At 33.8% G+C, this 19,920-nt stretch overlaps 2 protein-coding genes across 3 annotated transcripts; both read left to right on the forward strand.

The window, feature by feature from the left end:
- Window positions 1-1,932: 1,932 nt before the first annotated feature.
- Window positions 1,933-11,269, forward strand: LOC142233844 (sulfotransferase 1 family member D1-like). Its single transcript, XM_075304910.1, has 5 exons — window positions 1,933-2,300; window positions 2,436-2,565; window positions 6,236-6,563; window positions 6,641-6,707; window positions 10,910-11,269. Exons 1-5 carry the CDS (start codon window positions 1,966-1,968, stop codon window positions 11,040-11,042), a joined length of 993 nt encoding a protein of 330 aa, XP_075161025.1. The 5' UTR covers window positions 1,933-1,965; the 3' UTR covers window positions 11,043-11,269.
- A 4,218-nt stretch (window positions 11,270-15,487) lies between these two features.
- LOC142234982 (sulfotransferase 1B1-like) lies at window positions 15,488-19,714 on the forward strand. 2 transcript variants are annotated; one of them, XM_075306190.1, is made up of 5 exons: window positions 15,488-15,869; window positions 15,932-16,061; window positions 17,569-17,932; window positions 18,000-18,069; window positions 19,418-19,714. In XM_075306190.1, the coding sequence occupies exons 1-5, from the start codon at window positions 15,553-15,555 to the stop codon at window positions 19,554-19,556; spliced, it is 1,020 nt and encodes a 339-aa protein (XP_075162305.1). In that variant the 5' UTR covers window positions 15,488-15,552; the 3' UTR covers window positions 19,557-19,714. The 2 variants fall into 2 exon arrangements, with proteins under 2 accessions (XP_075162305.1, XP_075162306.1); XM_075306191.1 differs by having other exon boundaries at window positions 15,489-15,869; window positions 17,605-17,932.
- The last annotated feature ends 206 nt before the right edge of the window (window positions 19,715-19,920 follow it).

A 19,920-nucleotide genomic window follows, 5' to 3' on the forward strand; every position in this document is an offset into this window, starting at 1 on the left:
TTTTCACCGATCTGGTCATAATTGACGTTTATATCAACAGATCTTCCTCAAATTCCGTACATCCGTACATTTTATGAGTCTCGAAAAACTTGCAAAATATCATCAAAATCGGTTTAGATTTAGATATAGCTCCCATATATAGCTTTCGCCCGATTTACACTCCTTTGTCCACAGAGGCCAATTTGTTGCTCCGATTTAGTTGAAATTTTGCACAGGGAGTAGAATTATCATTATAGCTATGCGTGTCAAATTTGGTGGAAATCGGTTCAGATTTAGATATAGCTTCTATATATAGCTTTCGCCCGATTTACACTCATATGACCACAGAGGCCAATCGTTTACTCCGATTTAATTGAAATTTTGCACAGGGAGTACAATAAGCATTGTAGCTATGCGTGCCAAATTTGGTTGAAATCGGTTCAGATTTAGATATAGCTCCCATATATAGCTTTCGCCCGATTTACACTCATATGACCGCAGAGGCTAATTTTTTGCTCCGATTTAGTTGAAATTTTGCACAGAGAGTAGAATTAGCATTGTAGCTATGCGTGCCAAATTTGGTTGAAATCGGTTGAGATTTAGATATAGCTCCCATATATAGCTTTCGCCGATTTACACTCATTTGCCCACAGAGGCCAATTTTTATCTTCGATTTAGTTCAAATTTTGCACAGGGAGTAGAATTGGCATTGTAAATATGCGTGCCAAATTTGGTTGAAATCGGTTCAGATTTAGATATATCTCCCATATATAGCTTTCGCCCGATTTACACTCATATGACCACAGAGGCCAATTTTTAACTCCGATTTAGTTGAAATTTTGCACAGAGAGTATAATTAGCATTGTTGCTATGCGTGCCAAATTTGGTTGAAATCGGTTCAGATTTAGATATAGCTCCCATATATATGTTTTTCTGATTTCGACAAAAATGGTCAAAATACCAACAATTTCCTTGTAAAATCGCCACTGCTTAGTCGCAAAGTTGTAAAAATGACTCTAATTTTCCTAAACTTCTAATACATATATATCGAGCGATAAATCATAAATAAACTTTTGCAAAGTTTCCTTAAAATTGCTTCAGATTTAAATGTTTCCCATATTTTTTTTACTAACATTGTGTTCCACCCTAGTGCATTAGCCGACTTAAATTTTGAGTCTATAGATTTTGTAGAAGTCTATCAAATTCTGTCCAGATCGAGTGATATTTAAATGTATGTATTTGGGACAAACCTTTATATATAGCCCCCAACACATTTGACGGATGTGATATGGTATCGAAAATTTAGATCTACAAAGTGGTGCAGGGTATAATATAGTCGGCCCCGCCCGACTTTAGACTTTCCTTACTGGTTTTTACTAACATTGTGTTTCATCCCAGGGCGTTAGCCGATTTAAATTTTAATTCTAGAGTGTTTGTAGAAGTACAAAAAATTGTTTCCATTAAAAGTATTTGTATCTGGAAATGCAAACTTTTATATAGCTCCCAGCAAATTTTAAGTAGTTGAGATGGTAACACAAATGTTTGTCTACATAGTGGCGAAGGGTATAATATAGTCGGCTCCGCCCGACTTTAGACTTTACTTACTTGTATTAATCAAACTAGGTGCCATATATCGTTTAAATTAAATAAAACTAAATACAATAACAAATGGAATTATATTAAATGTCTGGGATTTTCCTCGTTACAACAATAGTTTTCCAATTATTGTTCATAGTCATTTAATAAACTAGTATTTTGTCTAGTAGCGATCATGGGTGCATTTTGGTATGAATGTGGGACATCAGTTGATAGGAGAATTTAACAAATTCTTATCAAAATACTGGGACACAACTTTCTAAATTGGGCTGAGCATGATAAGCTCGCATGAAGGTAAACCAACTTACATTGCCTAATATTTTTAAGAAAATAACATGTAAGATTAGTTGTAAATGATCTTTCACGAAGTAAGCATTAACCACTGGAGAAATGACTGACGGAGAAAAACTTTATATATCCCAGCCAATAAATACGGCAATCTGTAAGGCGCGATCACATTTTCCATTGAAAAGATATTCATCTTGTGGTCATGAGGTACCATTGAAGAAAAACTGGCTTACCAATTGGTGCACAATGCCTGCACTATTCGATTCAATTGCCGAGGACATTCTTAACTATGATGTAAGGCCTGATGACATATTTGTTTTGACTTTTATGAAAAGTGGCACTACCTGGATGCAAGAGACTGTCTGGTTATTGATGAATAATTTGGATTATGAACAAGCCAAAACATTGCCACTGACCACACGTAGTCCATTTTTGGAGTAAGTAGCCGTAGTAAGAAAACACAAAAATGAAAAAGAATCCTATAAGACACAAATTACACTAGTTTACACTGTCTAGTTTACAAACCTGCATGAAAAAAAATTATTTTGTAAAGCAGTGTTATCTATCAACAGAATATCTGGATGGTCACCTTTTGAGCCTAATGCCCTGGAGCTAAGCAAATTACAAGCCAGTCCACGTATATTAAAAAGTCATTTACATCCAAATTTATTGCCACGAGAATTATGGACGCAGAAACCAAAGGTAAGCATAGCAAGTATATACGGCCGTAAGTTCGGCCAGGCCGAAGCTTATGTACCCTCCACCATGGATTTCGTAGAAACTTCTACTGAAGATTGTCATCCACAATCGAATTACTTGGGTTGCGGTAACACTTGCCGATGGCAAGGTATCTTAAAACTTCCTAACACCGTAATATATACCACATAGTCCATACGTGGTATATATTAAACTAAAAAAGGCCGATTAAATACGTATATAATTAAGTTTAAAGTTTCTATAGAAATAACATTTTGACAAAATAAAATTTTGACAACATTTTCTATAAAAGTAAAATTTGAAAAAAAAAAATTCTATAGAAATAAAATTTGGAAAAAATTTTCTATAGACATAAAATTTTGGCAAAATTTTCTATAGAAATAAAATTTGGAAAAAAATTTCTATAGAAATAAAATTTTGACAAAATTTTCTATAGAAATAAAATTTTGACAAAAGTTTCTATAGTAATAAAATTTTGACAAAATTATCTATAGAAATAACATCTTGATAACGTTTTCTATAAAAATAAAATTTTGGTAGATTATTTTTGGCTCGAGTGGCAACCACGATTATGAACCGATATCATATGCTGACACCATGTACCAAATTTCAACCGGATCCGATGAAATTTGCTTCTCTTAGAGGCTCCGGAAGCCAAATCTGAGGATCGATTTATATGGTGGCTATATATAATTATGGACCGATATGGACCAATTCCTGCATGGTTGTTGGATACCATATACTAACACCATATACTAACAGGATCGGATGAATTTTGCTCCTCTAAGAGGCTCCGGAGGTCAAATCTGGGCATCGGCTTATATGGGGGCTATATATAATTATGGACAGATATGGACGAATTTTGGCATGGTTGTTAGAGACAATATACTTACACCACGTACCAAATTTCAATCGGATCGGATGACTTTTGCTCCTTTAAGTGGCTCCGGAGTTCAAATCTGGGGATCGGTTTATATGGAGACTATAAATAATTATGGGCCGATGTGGACCAATTTTTGCATGGTCATTAGAGAACATATACAAACATCATGTACCATATTTCAGTCGGATCGGATGAAATTTGCTTCTCTTAGAGGCTCCCCAAAACAAATCGGAGGATCGGTTTATATGGAGGCTATATACAATTATGGACCGATATGGACCAATTTCTGCATGGTTGTTAGAGACCATATACTAACACCATGTACCAAATTTCAGCCGGATCGGATGAAATTTGCTTCTTTAGAGCAATCACAAGCCAAATTTGGGGGCCCGTTTATATGGGCGCTATACGTAAAAGTGGACCGATATGAACCAATTTTTTCATGGTTGTTAGAGACCATATACTAACACCACGTACCAAATTTCAGCCGGATCGGAAGAAATTTACTGCTCTTAGAGCAATCACAAGCCAAATTTGGGGGTCCGTTTATATGGGCGCTATACGTAAAAGTGGACCGATATGGCCCAGTTGCAATACCTTTCGACCTACATCAATAACAACAACTTGTGCCAAGTTTCAAGTCGATAGCTTGTTTCGTTCGGAAGTTAGCGTGATTTCAACAGACGGACGGACGGACGGATGGACATGCTCAGATCGACTCAGAATTTCACCACGACCCAGAATATATATACTTTATGGGGTCTTAGAGCAATATTTCGATGTGTTACAAACGGAATGACAAAGTTAATATACCCCCCATCCTATGGTGGAGGGTATAAAAATTGGGAGGTTAAATGTATCTGGACATCCATATTTGGTTTGATCCCTACACTGTTAGAAAAATATGTTTTTCATATGTTCCGATATAAACAAAATGTGTTTCGGGCACGATTTTAAACCACAATATATTTAAGTGCGAACATGTAATTTTCCTAAACTAACACTAAATGTTTGGGACATCTATGTTAATATGTTAGAATATATTATGTTTGGGGCATGAATGTTTCATAAAAATCATATGTGTGAATACAAACATATATAAATTTACAAATTTCAACTAAACATACATATGTTGTGTTATTTTATTCAAAGCGACAGAGAGAGTATAGAGAGAAATAGAGATGGAAACCGGGAGAGTTGACGAAAGATATCAATATAACACAGCAAAAGAGTCAAAAGAGAACAATTTCTGTGAAACCGCTTGTATGTTGTTTCGGAAAACTGTTTTATGATAAGGCCAAAAATTTGATATGTTTAAGTCTAAATATTATTTAATTTGAATAAAGAGAATATACATTCTGAACCAAGAGAATAGACATTTGAAAAACAAACAGCTTATGTTTTCGCCTTGAGAGCAGCATTTTATGTATGTGTGGACATGTGTTTTGTTTATCATTTTGGCATTATGGGCACAATTTTTTTCTTGGTTCGTTAAAAGAAATCAGGGGTCTTCATAAAAATAACGAAATGGCACTATACTCTTTTTAGAGTTGGGACGGTAAAATGAAATAAGGAGGAAATAGTGAAAAATTACACAGTAAAATGTAAAAAAACAAAGTTTAGTTTCTCTTTATTAAAAAGTAGTCCACGAGGAGTTGACGGACACCATCAAATATAAAAGCGGGCATTAAGTTCGACTTTTACAGCTAAAACAATTTAAAAAGTTTATTTTCTTTAAAATGAATTATTAAAGAAAAATAAAAGGAATTTTAGAGCGATGGTGTTAAATGCTAGTAAAAAACTGTTCACTCCTAAATAAATTTATGTTTATATTATAAAATTATGTATGTATGTTTATACTCGACTCCACGTTCTTCTTTTGTTAGTTTTTGAATCCTTCCAAATTTTAAAGTTGTGTACAAAAACAGTTTTTTATTACAAGATTGTTATTTTTGCAATAAAAAATAATATTTTATCCAAAAATCATTCAATTTCGTTTATATCAAGCACTGTTACTGACTATAAATCTTTAATAACGCACATTTCGATGTTTCATTTAAAAAAATTAATATAGTATAAATATAAATGTGTAAATTAAAAAAAAAAAAAAAATGTTCGGTCGGAGCAGGGATTGAACCCACGACCCTTTGCATGCAAGGCAGACATGCTAACCACTGCTCCACGTGGCAAACAAATGTATGTTTCTGTTAAATAATGTTATGTTTGCATGGGCTCGTGGGCGCTGCAAACTATGCTATATAAATGTAACTTAAAACGATAATTATCTACTGGTGACTATAACAGCTACGTAGCCCAGTGGATAGTGTGTTGGCTTACAAACTGTATGGTCCTCGGTTCGATTCTCCGTGCAGGCGAAAGGTAAAATTTAAACAATTTATAAAAGTGAATAATTTCTTCAACATTATTTGTATTACAGAGAAAGGTGCCAATAACTAAAAAATTTCGTGGAAGTGAAAATTACGAGTATGTTAGGGAATGAGCACAATCGTGTTTGGGAAAAATTCTTCCAAGCATATAATATTTTTGGCTCAAAATGCTTCCAAACATATAATATGTTCACATAAAACAAACATATTAATGTTTCGGCAGTATGCAATAATATATGTGCTTCCTGCAAAATATGATTGGAACATATGTTAAAGAAGCGATTTTTTTTGAGGGTGTATATGTTTATCATATTTGACAGAATTCAGATGTTTACTGGTTTGTTGTTTGCAGTGTTTTGACGTCTCAAAATTCTTTGAATTCTAGATTATTTACGTTGCTCGCAATTGCAAAGATGTTATTGTATCGTCCTACCATTTCGTCAAAAATTTAGGTCTATGGTGCGGTGAAAGTATGGAGGACTATGTCACCGATTTCATTAATAACAACATTTCGAACACAGCATATTGGACTCACATTGTGGATTTTTGGATGATGCGTCAAGAGCCGAATATTCTCTATGTAACCTATGAGGAAATGAAAAAGAATCTGAAAGGTGTGATAGAGAAATTATGTGACTTTCTGGAAAGACCTCAATTAAATGCAGAAGAAATGGAAGAATTGCTAAAACATTTATCCTTCGATAGCATGAAAGGTAGGAGATTAATATTTCTCACATAAAAAGGTTGGTATTTTATTTTAATTTAATTTAACTTTATTTCAAATTTACAGCAAACAAACAAACTAACATGACATCAGGCCTGAAAGAAAGTACTCCCTTCGTTAAAGGCGAATTTGAGTAAGTAGACACTAATGTAACGTAGTTTTGTTTTCATCTGAGATAGACCAGTGGTTATCCAGGATCATGAACCTTACATTAGAAATGTTATTTACAGAATAACAGTCAATGTTGCCACTCGTATCCAAAATAATCTACCTATGTTTAAAGGGTGATACGGTCAAAATTTGGTCAAGGGAAAACGCGTGTAAATCGGTGAAATCGTTTATTTCAAAAATCAAATTAAATTTCTTTTTCAAGTTCAATTAGTATAAAATTCAGGAAAAATATTCAGTTAGGCTTTCGCTTTTCCAAATCCGAATTGCCGGGCCTCACGCTTGACACCTGCCATCAGATTTTGTACAGCCACCTTGTCCACCTTCTTCGCCGCAGAAAGCCAGTTTGCCTTGAACTGCTGCTCGTCCTTAGCAGTTTTTTTTTTTGGTCTTCTTTAGGTTCCGCTTGACAATAGCCCAGTATTTCTCAATTGGGCGGAGCTCTGGCGTGTTGGGAGGGTTCTTGTCCTTGGGAACCACCTGCACGTTGTTGGCGGCGTACCACTCCATGGCCTTTTTACCGTAATGGCAAGATGCCAAATCCGGTCAAAACAGTACGGAACAACCGTGTTTCTTCAGGAAAGGCAGCAGACGTTTATTCAAACACTCTTTCACGTAAATTTCTTGGTTGACAGTCCCGGAAGCTATGAAAATGCTGCTTTTCAAGCCACAGGTACAGATGGCTTGCCAAACCATATATTTCTTTGCGAACTTTGACAGTTTTATGTGCTTGAAAATATCTGCTACCTTTCCACTTCCTTTTGCCGTATAAAACTCCTGTCCCGGAAGCTGCTTGTAGTCGGCTTTGACGTAGGTTTCGTCGTCCATTACCACGCAGTCAAACTTCGTCAGCATCGTCGGGGAACGCGCTTTGGCCGTCGTATTTTGTTTATCATCATTGCGATTTGGAGTCACTACCTTCTTGTAAGTCGATAGTCCGGCTCGTTTTTTGGCTCGATGCACGGTTGTAGACGATACACCCAGCGTATTTGCGGCATCTCGGAGAGAGAGATTAGGGTTTCGCTTGAACCGGCAACTCTCTTTGTCGTCTCAGCGGCTTCCGGTTTTCGATTTCTCTCCGATCCAGACTTCCTGGCTGTCGACAAACGTTCCCCAAACACTTTAATTATATTTGTAACGGTTGATTTGGCAACTTTTAGCGATTTTGCCAGCTTTGCGTGCGAGTAGCTCGGATTTTCGAAAAAATCCGATACGCTGCTCTTCTTGCTTGGACGGCATTTTGACAACTGAAGAGTGAATTCCACAATCAAAATAGGAGCCACATTCTACACACACACACACCTTCAAAATGAGGGGTGTTCAGGTTTTTTAAATGCAAAATTGAAAGAAATACGTCAAGTTTATATTGACCAAATTTTGACCGTATCACCCTTTAAAGAAAATTTTACGACAAATCTATAAAATTTTAAAAAATATCTTCTTTTTGAAGTTTTTGATCAAATTTTAAAATTGTAAATGATTCAAATTTTAAATGTATTAACGATTTAGTATGCATGAGACAACATCATCAAACAGGGAGAACTTACACTTGAAATAACATGAACATTTTAAATTTTTAAAGAAAAAAATGTTATTCCTATACATTTTTTTTTAAATTATAATTTTATAGAAAATTTTGCCAACATTTTATTCCAATAGAAAGTTGTGTCAAAATTTTATTTCTATAGAAAATGTTGTTAAAATTTTATTTCTATAGAAAATTTTGTCAACATTTTACTTCAATAGAAAATTGTGTCAAAATTTTATTGCTATAGATTTTTTTTAGATTTTATTTCTATAGAAAATTTTGCCAAAATTATATTTCTATAGAAAATGTTTTCAATTTTTTTCTATTGAAAAGTTTTTCAAAATTTTATTTCTATAGAAATTATTGTCAAAATTTTATTTCTACAGAAAATTTTGCCAACATTTTATTTCTACAGAAAAATTTGTCCAAATTTTATTTTTATAGAAAATTTTGTCAAAATTTTATTTCTACAGAAAATGTTGTAAAACTTTTATTTCTATAGAAAATTTTGTCAAAATTTTATTTCTGTAGATAATTTTGTCAAAATTTTATTTCTATAGAAAATTTTGTCAAAATTTATTTCTACAGAAAATTTTGTCAAAATTTTATTCCTATAGAAAATTTTGTCAAAATCTTATTGTTATAGAAAATTTTGTCAAAATTTTATTTCTACATAAATTTTCGTCAAAATTTTATCGATGATTTGACAGTGGCATAGGAAAAGAGATATGTTTGTTTCGAATTTATTTCGGCATAAGCCGGCTATCAATGTAAAACCTTTTTTCGGAGGGTTCAAGTGTGGTTTTTGTTGGGTTTAATAAACTGCCTGAATTTATTCTGATAATTGGTTGATAGTTTTGCTGCAAGTAGAGGATGCTGATGAGGAATGTGGTAATTCCGAAACGTGCGTCCATCCAACCATCTTGCAGTCTATAGGGCTTTGCCCAAATAAATTTGACAAACATTCTTTTCCTCTGTTGGTTAAGCTACACTTGTAGTTTAGTCAATGTATGGTTTTAAGCTGCAATAAAAAACAATAACAATGCTTAAAGAACAAACCAACAATAACAAAACAAAACAAATTTTATTTCTATAGAAAATTTTGTCAAAATTTTATTTTTATAGAATATTCTTTCAAAATTTTATTTCTCTAAAAAATGTTGTCAAAATTGTATTTCTATAAAAAATTTTCTCAACATTTTATTTATTTACAAAAAAAAAACAAAATTCTATTCTATTTCTATATAAAACTAGACGTGGATGAGAATTATATTCCAAGTGCATAAAAAATAAAGGTTCCTCAAACTCAGAATCCCATGCCACTGCAACTACTCATTCTCATTCAAGCGATGCCCAACAGTGTGTATGCATTGAGTGTGGTACTGAGAATGTATACTGTGCCCATTCAAAGTCTATTTATACCCTTAACCACTACTGTGTTACAGGGTATAATAAGTTTGTGCATTTGTATGTAACGCCAAGAAGGTAAAGTCTGAGACCCATCGTTTAGTATACCGATCGTCTTAGAATTAAATTCTGAGTCGATTTAGAGATGTCCGTCTGTCTGTATGTCTGTCCGTAAATCTGTATATGTTTAAGTTTAAGTCCGATCGTCCTCAAATTTAGCATAAGGTCGTCTTTTGGGACAAAGACAATCGCTATTGATTTTGGAAAAAATCGGTTCAGATTTAGATATAGCTGACATATATATTTATCCCCGATCTGGTCATAATTGGCGTGTTTATCAACCGATGTTCTTCAAATTCAGTACATCCGAATATTTTATTAGTCCCGCAAAACTTACAAAATATCAGCCAAATCGGTTCAGATTAAGATATAGCTCCCATAAATATCTTTCGTCCGATTTGGACTTATATGGCCTCAGAAGCCATAGTTTGCAGTGATTTGCTTCAAATTTTGCACAAACGGTACGTTTAATGGTTCTGTTATATGTGCCAAATTTGGTTACTATCGGTTCAGATTTAGATATAGCTCCCATATATATCTTTCGTACAATTTGAACTTATATGGCCTCAAATGCCAGAGTTTTACCCTGACTTGCTTCAAATTTTGCATATGGAGTACGTTTAATAGTATCGGTAAGTTTGCAAAATTTGGTTGAAATCGGTTCAGATTTAGATATAGCTAACATATATATATATTTCGCCCGACTCATATGACCACGGAGGCCAAAGTTATACTCCCATTTTCGTGAAATTTTGCAGAGATAGCAGAACTAATATTCTAACTATGCATGTCAAATTTAGTCAAAATCGGTTCAGATTATATATAGCTCTCATATATACGTACACCAGAGTTGGGGAAATATGGTAGACTGTTTCATATTTTATACACATTTTCTATGGGATTTTCCTCAAATTAACTGGATAGCATTTGCCAATGTAAATTTTAATTCTAGAGATTTTCTAGAAGTACAAAAAATTGTCTCCATTAAAAGTATTTTTTATCTGGAAACGCAAACCTTATATATGTAGCTCCCAGCAAATTTGAAGTAGTTGAGATGGTAACACAAATGTTGGTCTACATAGTAGTGAAGGGTATAATATAGTCGGCCCCGCCCGACTTTAGACTTTACTTACTTGTTTTATTTTGTTTTTATTTGTATTCTTTTTTTGCAGATTTATGCGCCGAGGTATTGTGGGTTCCTATAAAGATGAATTGACACCAGAACTGCAAACTAAAATTGATAACTGGTCTCGTGAATTTTTGGCCCAACATGATTTGACTGAAGAAATGCTTTTTAATCTATAAACACCCGGAAATATCACCAATATTTTTGCAATTAAAATTTTCGTGATTTTAATCAAAACCATAATTTGAAGTAAAAAATTGATTAAATGCCTTTAGAACGTATATGAAGTTCAACACACACATGGGTAACCTAGATTTTAGTACTAGCTATTTACACAACATTAAGGACAAATTTCTTAAAAATAGTGTAATTTTAATAATAAGAAAGTTATAAATCTTTGTTTTAATTTTTTTCATTATTAAATTTAGGGCACACCTTTTGGATTATTATTTATTAATATTTTATGAAAAAAAGATAGCTAATTAGCTTGATTCATTACGTTAAAAATGTAAAAAAACCTTGTCAATGCTCTTCAAATTACAAAAAAAACAAAACAATTTGTAATTGAAAATAGTTTCACAATTTAAAATACCACCATCATTAAATGATAAGACCCTTATGGGACGATTACAAAAATTTTAAATGGGCATTGAATATTTTATAATAATACCCTACACTAACCTAATATGGCAGAAACTTTTGATGTGATCATATTCCTCTGGGTGTGGAAAATTTTTTGCAATTTTATTAGGAGCCAAAGACTAAAACTACGGCCGGTATGCAATTTACTCATCCAAGAGGCTCTGTAAGCCAAATCTGTTGTCGAAACGAATAAATTAAACTTTGTTTCTTAGAATTATGTACGCAAAACTTAACTTAAAAAAAAAGGAATTGTGTCTTCAAATTGTTCTTACTTCAATTCTTCGCTTCATTGGCTCGGAATCAATACCAAAATCATGAATGTAAAGACCAACCCTTTGGAACCGGGCATGTTTTTTTTCTGTGTAAAATCGAATTACTTGGGTTGTGCAAATACTTGCCGATGGCAACGCATCTTAAAACTTCTTAACATACTCTTCTAAATTGTGTGTTAGTTCATATGGTCTCTATGATAGATAAAAAATGCAGATTATTGGTGCTATATAATTATGGATCGATAGCGACCAAGTTTTTCATGGTTCTTAAATTTCATTGACCGACACCACGTAACAAATCTCCAGCGGATCGAATCAAATTTGCACTTCCAGGGTGCTCCGGAAATCACATCTGGGGATTGGTTTATATGGTGGCTTCGCAGGGGATCGGTTTATTTGGGGCTATACCTAAAACCTTATTTCGTTCGGAACACACAGAAAAATAATTCAATCACGAAATTAATTGATCCAATTAATTTTTATACCCTCCACCATAGGATGGGGGTATATTCACTTTGTCATTCCGTTTGTAACACATCGAAAAATTGCTCTAAGACCCGTAAAGTATTTATATTCTGGGTCTTGGTGAAATTCTGAGTCGATCTGAGCATGACCGTACATCCGTCCGTCTGTTGAAATCACGCTAACTTCCGAACGAAACCAGCTATCGACTTGAAACTTGGCACAAGTGTTGCTATTGATGTACGTCGGATGGTATTGCAAATGGGCCATATCGGTCAACTTTTACGTATAGCCCCCATATAAACGGACCCCCAAATTTAGCTTGCAGATAATCTAAGAGAAGCAAATTTCATCCGATCCCGCTGAAATTTGCTACATGGTGTCAGTATATGGTCTCTAACAACCGTGCAAAAATTGGTCCACATCGGTCCATAATTATATATAGCGCCCATATAAACCGATCCCCAGATTTGGCTTGCGAAGTCTCCAAGAGAAGCAAATTTCATCCAAGACGGTTGTAATTTGGAACATGGTGTTAGTATATGATCTTTAACAACCGAGCCAGAATTGGTCCATATCGGTCCATAATTATATATAGCCCCCATATAAAACGTTCTCCAGATTTGACCTCCGGAGCCTCTTGGAGGAGCAAAATTCATCCGATCCGGTTCAAATTAGGAACGTGGTGTTAGTATATGGTCGCTAACAACCATACCAAAATTGGTCCAATCATACAAAAATTGGTCCATATCGGTTCATAATCATGGTTGCTACTAGAGCCAAAAATAATCTACCAAAATTTTATTTCTATAGAAAATTTTGTCAAAATTTTATTTCTATAGAAAATTTTGTTCAAATTTTATTCGGTTCATAATCATGGTTGCCACTCGAGCCAAAAATAATCTACCAAGATTTTATTTCTATAGAAAATTTTTGTCAAAAGTTTATTTCTATAGAATATTTTGTTAAAATTTAATTTCTGTAGAAATTTTTGTCAAAATTTTATGTATATTTTGTCAAACTGAATTATATACGTATTGGATCGATCTTTTTTGATTTAATATATACCACGTATGGACTTACATACAATTTAGAAGATGTTATTAGGAGGTTTTAAGATACCTTGCCATCGGCAAGCGTTACCGCAACTTAAGTAATTCGATTCTGGATGGCAGTGTTTAGAAGAAGTTTCTACGCAATCCATGATGGAGGGTACATAAGCTTCGGCCTGGCCGAACTTACGGCCGTATATACTTGTTATACCCTCCATCATAGGATGGGGGTATATTAACTGTGTCATTCCGTTTGTAACACATCGAAATATTGCTCTAAGACCCCATAAAGAATATATATTCTGGGTCGTGGTGAAATTCTGAGTCGATCTAAGCATGTCCGTCCTTCCGTCCGTCTGTTGAAATCACGCTAACTTCCGAACGAAACAAGCTATCGGCTTGAAACTTGGCACAAGTAGTTGTTATCGATGTAGGTCGGATGGTATTGAAAATGGGCCATATCGGTCCACTTTTACGTATAGCCCCCATATAAAGGGACCCTCAGATTTGGCTTGTGGAGCCTCTAACAGAAGCATATTTCATCCGATCCGGCTGAAATTTGGTATATGGTGTTGGTATATGGTCTTTAACAACCATGCAAAAATTGGTCCACATCGGTCCATAATTATATATAGCCCCCATATAAACCGATTCCCAGATTTGGCTTGCGGAGCCTCAAAGAGAAGAAAATTTCATCCGATCCGGCTGAAATTTGGTACATGATGTTGGCATATGGTCTCTAACAACCACGCAAAAATTGGTCCATATCGGTCCTTAATTATATATAGCCCCCATATAAACCGATCCCCAGATTTGGCTTGTGGAGCCTCTAAGAGAAACATATTTCATCCGATACGGCTGAAATTTGGTACATGGTGTTGGTATATGATCATTAACAACCGTGCCAGAATTGGTCCATATCGGCCCCCATATAAAACATTCTCCAGATTTGACCTCCGGAGCCTCTTGGAGGAGCAAAATTCATCCGATCCGGTTCAAATTAGGCACGTGGTGTTAGTATATGTTCGCTTACAACCATACCAAAATTGGTCCAATCACACAAAAATTGGTCCATATCGATTCATAATAATGGTTGCCGCTAGAGCCAAAAATAATCTACCAAAATTTTATTTCTACAGAAAATTTTGTCAAAATTTTATTTCTATAGAAAATTTTGTCAAAATTTTATTTCTAAAGAAAATTTTGTTAAAATTTTATTCGGTTCACAATAAAATTTTCATCATTGTCAAAATTTTATTTCTATAGAAAATTTTGTCAAAATTTTATTTCTATAGAAAATTTTGTTCAAATTTTATTCGGTTCATAATCATGGTTGCCACTCGAGCCAAAAATCATTTACCAAGATTTTATTTCTATCGAAAATTTTGTCAAAAGTTTATTTCTATAGAAAATTTTGTTAAAATGTTATTTCTGTAGAAATTTTTGTCAAAATTTTCTTTCTATAGAAAATTTTGTCAAAATTTTTATTTCTATAGAAAATTTTGTGAAAATTTTATTTCTATAGAAAATTTTGTTAAAATTTTATTTCTTTTGAAATTTTTGTCAAAATTTTCTTTCTATAGAAAATTTTGTCAAAATTTTTATTTCTATAGAAAATTTTGTGAAAATTTTATTTCTATAGAAAATTTTGTTAAAATTTGATTTCTGCAGAAAATTTTGTCAAAATTTGTTTTGTCAAACTGAATTATATACGTAATGGCTCGATCTTTTTTGATTTAATATATACCACGTATGGACTTACATACAATTTAGAAGATGGTGTTAGGAGGTTTTAAGATAGCATGCCATCGGCAAGCGTTACCGCAACTTAAGTAATTCGATTGTGGATGGCAGTGTTTAGATGAAGTTTCTACGCAATCCCTGATGGAGGGTACATAAGCTTCGGCCTGGCCGAACTTACGGCCGTATATACTTGTTTTTTAATTCATTTCATTTGTTCTCAGTGTACCTCACTTCTGACCATATTTCTTAAAAATGTCATAGATTGTCAAAAATCTCTCAATGAGATGTATGAGCAGTTCAGTATTTACCATATATGGGAAGCATGGCATTCCCGGTGGTGACTTCAATCGACTTCTCCACTTTATCAATTGTAGCTCACTTGTCATTATCATTATTTTCGAATAGCAACCCTTCAGAAATCTTCACGTATATATGAACAACATGCAACAAGCAATACAATTAAGTGATTGTTAACACCGATTTGAAGAGGATCACATCAAAAAAAGTCTACCGATAATATGTTCATATCACGGCCCATAACAACGGAACTCTGTAAAACACGGAATCGTGAAGTCATCAAAGAATATGCTGCCTCTGGTAATAATATTCCCTTAAAGAAAAATTGGCTGGACACCTGGTGTACCATGCATGCGGCATTCGACAACGTGGTAGAGAATATTCTCAGATATCCGGTGAGACCTGATGATATTTTCATTGTGACTTATATGAAATCTGGTACCACATGGATGCAAGAGACCGTTTGGCTATTGATGAATAATTTGGATTTTGAGAAAAGTAAGCAGATTCCATTGTTGGAGCGTAGTCCATTTCTGGAGTAAGTTCTATAAGATTTATGTAGCAAAATTTTCACAACATTTATAATTTTTTATTCATTAGTAAACAAGGAATACGTCCTATTTATGCAAATGCCATAGAACAAAGTAAATTGTTAGCCAGCCCTCGTGTACTACAAAGTCATTTGTCACCAAATTTACTACCTTGCCAAATATGGGAATTCAAGACAAAAGTGAGTATTTTGCCAAAATCTTATGGTCGGATGTGTCTCATATATAATACATTAACCAACAAGATTCCTACTGTATCTATCTACTATCTCGGGAAATCACAACCAATGGGACGGGCAAGGAATAATTATATCATATAAAATAATTTTTGTATGATATCAAGTGGATAGGATGAAAATTTAACATCAGGAGTCTAAAAAAGCTAACACATGGATTAGTTGTACATTAACTTTGTCATTCCGTTTGTAACACATCGAAATATTGCTTGGCACAAGTAGTTGTTATTAATGTAGGTCGAATGGTATTGCAAATGGGCCATATCGGTCCACTTTTACGTATAGCCCCCATGAAAACGGTTCCCCAAATTTGGCTTGCAGACCCTCTAAGAGAAGCAAATTTCATTCGATCCGGCTGAAATTTGGTACATGGTGTTAGTATATGTTCTTTAACAACCATGCAAAAATTGGTCCACATCGGTGCATAATTATATATAGCCCCCATATAAAGCGACAACCAGATTTGACCTCCGGAGCCTCTTGGAAGACCAAACTTCATCTGTTTCAGTTGATATTTGGTACATGGTGTTAATATATGGCCTCAAACACCCATGCAAAAATTGGTCGAAATAGGTCCATAATTATATGTAGCCCCCATATAAACCGATCCCTAGATTTGACCTCCGGAGCCCCTTGGAAGAGCAAAATTCATCCGATCCGGTTGAAATTTGGTACGTGATGTTAGTATATGGTATCCAACAACCATGCAGGAATTGGTTCATTGAGGTTCATTTTTATAGTTTGCCAAGGGTAGATTGGAATGTCTCGTAATAAATAAATCACATATTAGCATTAATGAAAAGTGAGGATTTTGAATACTTTAGACGGGGTTATAAATATATGTGAATGGTCGACTAAGCCTCATTCGCCTTTATGAAATAGTTTCGTTGGCTCAATTTTAATGAAACTTTTTTTGTGTGTAACGAAGTCAAAATCGTTGGATTGGGATGTGAAAGGACTTTGATGCGACGAGGTCCATTTTTTAAATTTTGCAGAGGGATATATAAAACTAAATCGACGGATATGCCTTATTTGTCTTCATACCTAAGAAGATTCCTACTGTTTCTATCTACTATATAAAGAAATTACCGGCAAAGAACCAGACTTTAAATAATTACTGGATTTCTATCAATTTCTGTATGACATCATGGTGATAAGATGGAAAGTTGAATTCGGTACACCCAAAAAATAGAATCTGTGAATTTGTTTGTGAACTGCCAAGACCCGTTTTATTTCAGAAGGTAGGTTCCGACTGTTCCTATCTATTAACTAGTTTAATCACAACGAATTGACTAGTTTTAAAATACCCCAATGACTTCTAATATCTGTAAGCGGATTAGACTTAAATTAAGGATCTAGGACTTATTTGGGACTCTACAAATGTCTCATTTACTCTAATACATATCAAGATTCCTATTGTTCCTATCTACTATCTAAAGAATGCATAGCTCAGGTAGTTATTGCATTCTTTTCGATTTTCTATTTACAGATTATTTATGTGGCTCGTAACTGCAAAGATGTCATTGTCTCTTCTTACCACTTTTCCAAAAATATTGGTCATTGGTGTGGTGATAATTTAGAGGAATATGTCGATGATTTCATCAACAATAAAGTGATTTATGGTCATTTTTGGACACGTGTTATGGAGTTTTGGAAAATGCGTGATGAGCCCAATATTCTGTTTGTTACCTATGAGGAAATGAAAAGGAATTTAAAAGGAGTTATCTCGAGGCTATGTGAATTTCTCGAAAGACCGCAATTATGTTGTGAAGATATGGAAAAATTACTCAAACATTTATCTTTTGAAAGTATGAGAGGTAATGTATCAGCTACAATAGATGGAGAGAATTTAAGAAGATTTTTAACCAGTTGATTTTTATACAGAAAATGATCAAGTAAATTTCACCAATTCAGCTAAAGAAGAAGACCCCAATAGTGTGACAACAGAATTTCAGTAAGTTCGATGAAATTAAACAAAACTGAGGGGTTACAACCATAATGACAAATGTTAATTGTGCAAAAACTTGAGATGATAGCCTCCATCAATTTTATTCTAACTGTTTTGTTTCTTCTTCTATTCCTCCACGAATCATTCCATAGTAAATTAGTCAACCCTTTATATTCTGCTCCACATAGAGCCGGATATGTTTCATTTACCTTTATACCCAGTGAAATTCCTACCGTCCCTATCTACTATCCCAAGTAACCACTGTCAGAGGAAAGGGGCTTAAATAATTAGTAGATGTACCAATTCCTACATAATAATATCAAGGGGATAATATTAAAAGTTCACTCCCAGGTGATTCACGAAATCAAATACGGGAAGTCATTTATAAAGGGGCTCTGAAAAAATATAACCCAAATTGTCTTGGGTTTGGAAAGGATAGATACCATTATCTTATTACAAATTTCATGTAGCTTAGATTGAATGTAAGGATATGACATCCTAATATAGGGGCTATAAATATATATTTGATTGGGTATATCTCACCATCAAATTAAACCAGATTTCTACCGATGGATTTAAGAAATTTGTAGATTTGGGTTTAAAAAATTAGTAGATGTATACCAATTTGTGTACAATATCTTCTCGAATACGATCAAAAGTTAACCCCCAAATCAAATCAGTGGAGTGATTTTTAAGGGGGCTTTGTTAATAATCCAAACCAGATTCCAACTGTTCCTATCTACTATTCCAAGAGGAAAAGGGTTAAAATAATTAGTAGATATACCAATTCCTGTATAATATGAAGGAGATAAGATGAACAGTTCATCCCCAGGTAACTCAAGAAATCAAATCCGTGGAGTGATTTCTAAGGGGGCTAAATTGTCTGTAGTAGCAGAAAATATATAAAAATGTCTCATAATAACTTTCAAGTAGTTTAGATGAAACGTCAGGATATAGGATTCTAATACGTATATATATTGTATAATAATGTATACAAATAATATGTAAAAATAAGTAAATTTATATATGATCGGATATGCCTGATTTGCCTTCATACCTAACGAGATTCCTATTGTCCCTATCTACTATCGAACTAAACCACAGCCAGAGGACCAGAGTTTAAATAACTATTGGATATGTATCAATGTTCATCTCTGAACATTCAATAAATCAAATCTGTGGATTGGTTTGGGAAGGATCTTTGATCCGCTAAGCCCGACATATTCTAGTAATTTAGTCACTCAGGGTGATTTAGCTACCCCTTATATTCTGTGTATTTCTATGAAATTCGTGCATTGTGGTTGGATCATCCTAATTAAAAAAATTGCATTACTGAATTCGGTCTTTTTTCCAGACTTATGAGGCGCGGTATTATTGGTTCCTTTAAAGATGAGATTACACCTGAATTACAAGCTAAAATCGACAATTGGTCAAGTAAATGTTTAGCTCAATATGGTATAACTGAAGGAGAACTATTTGGTAATTTTCAATAAAATATTGAATTTGTATATGTTTAGAAGAAAATATCGAAAATTTTGTTTGTTAGTTATGATATGATCTCTAGATTTTGTATTGATAATTTTTAGGGTGGAATTTTATTGTAAAAGTTGGAAATTTTTTTAAAAAATAAACCAAAGGAAAGGAGCAAAAATTTATGTTTTTTAATTTAAATAAAAAATTTTTTGGTATCATTTAAAATTTTAATTGATTAAATTTCAATCAATTTTGTTATTTGAAATATTTTGGTGATATTTTTTTTGTGAAGAATAAATATGAATTTGTTGTACATTCCATTTGCCGGGATCCTTCATAAATTAGTGGGATCCTTCATAAATGAAATTCTTTTGGACCAGCCTT

Source organism: Haematobia irritans, chromosome 4 (assembly GCF_050003625.1).
Source record: "Haematobia irritans isolate KBUSLIRL chromosome 4, ASM5000362v1, whole genome shotgun sequence".
Lineage (NCBI taxonomy): Eukaryota > Metazoa > Arthropoda > Insecta > Diptera > Muscidae > Haematobia > Haematobia irritans.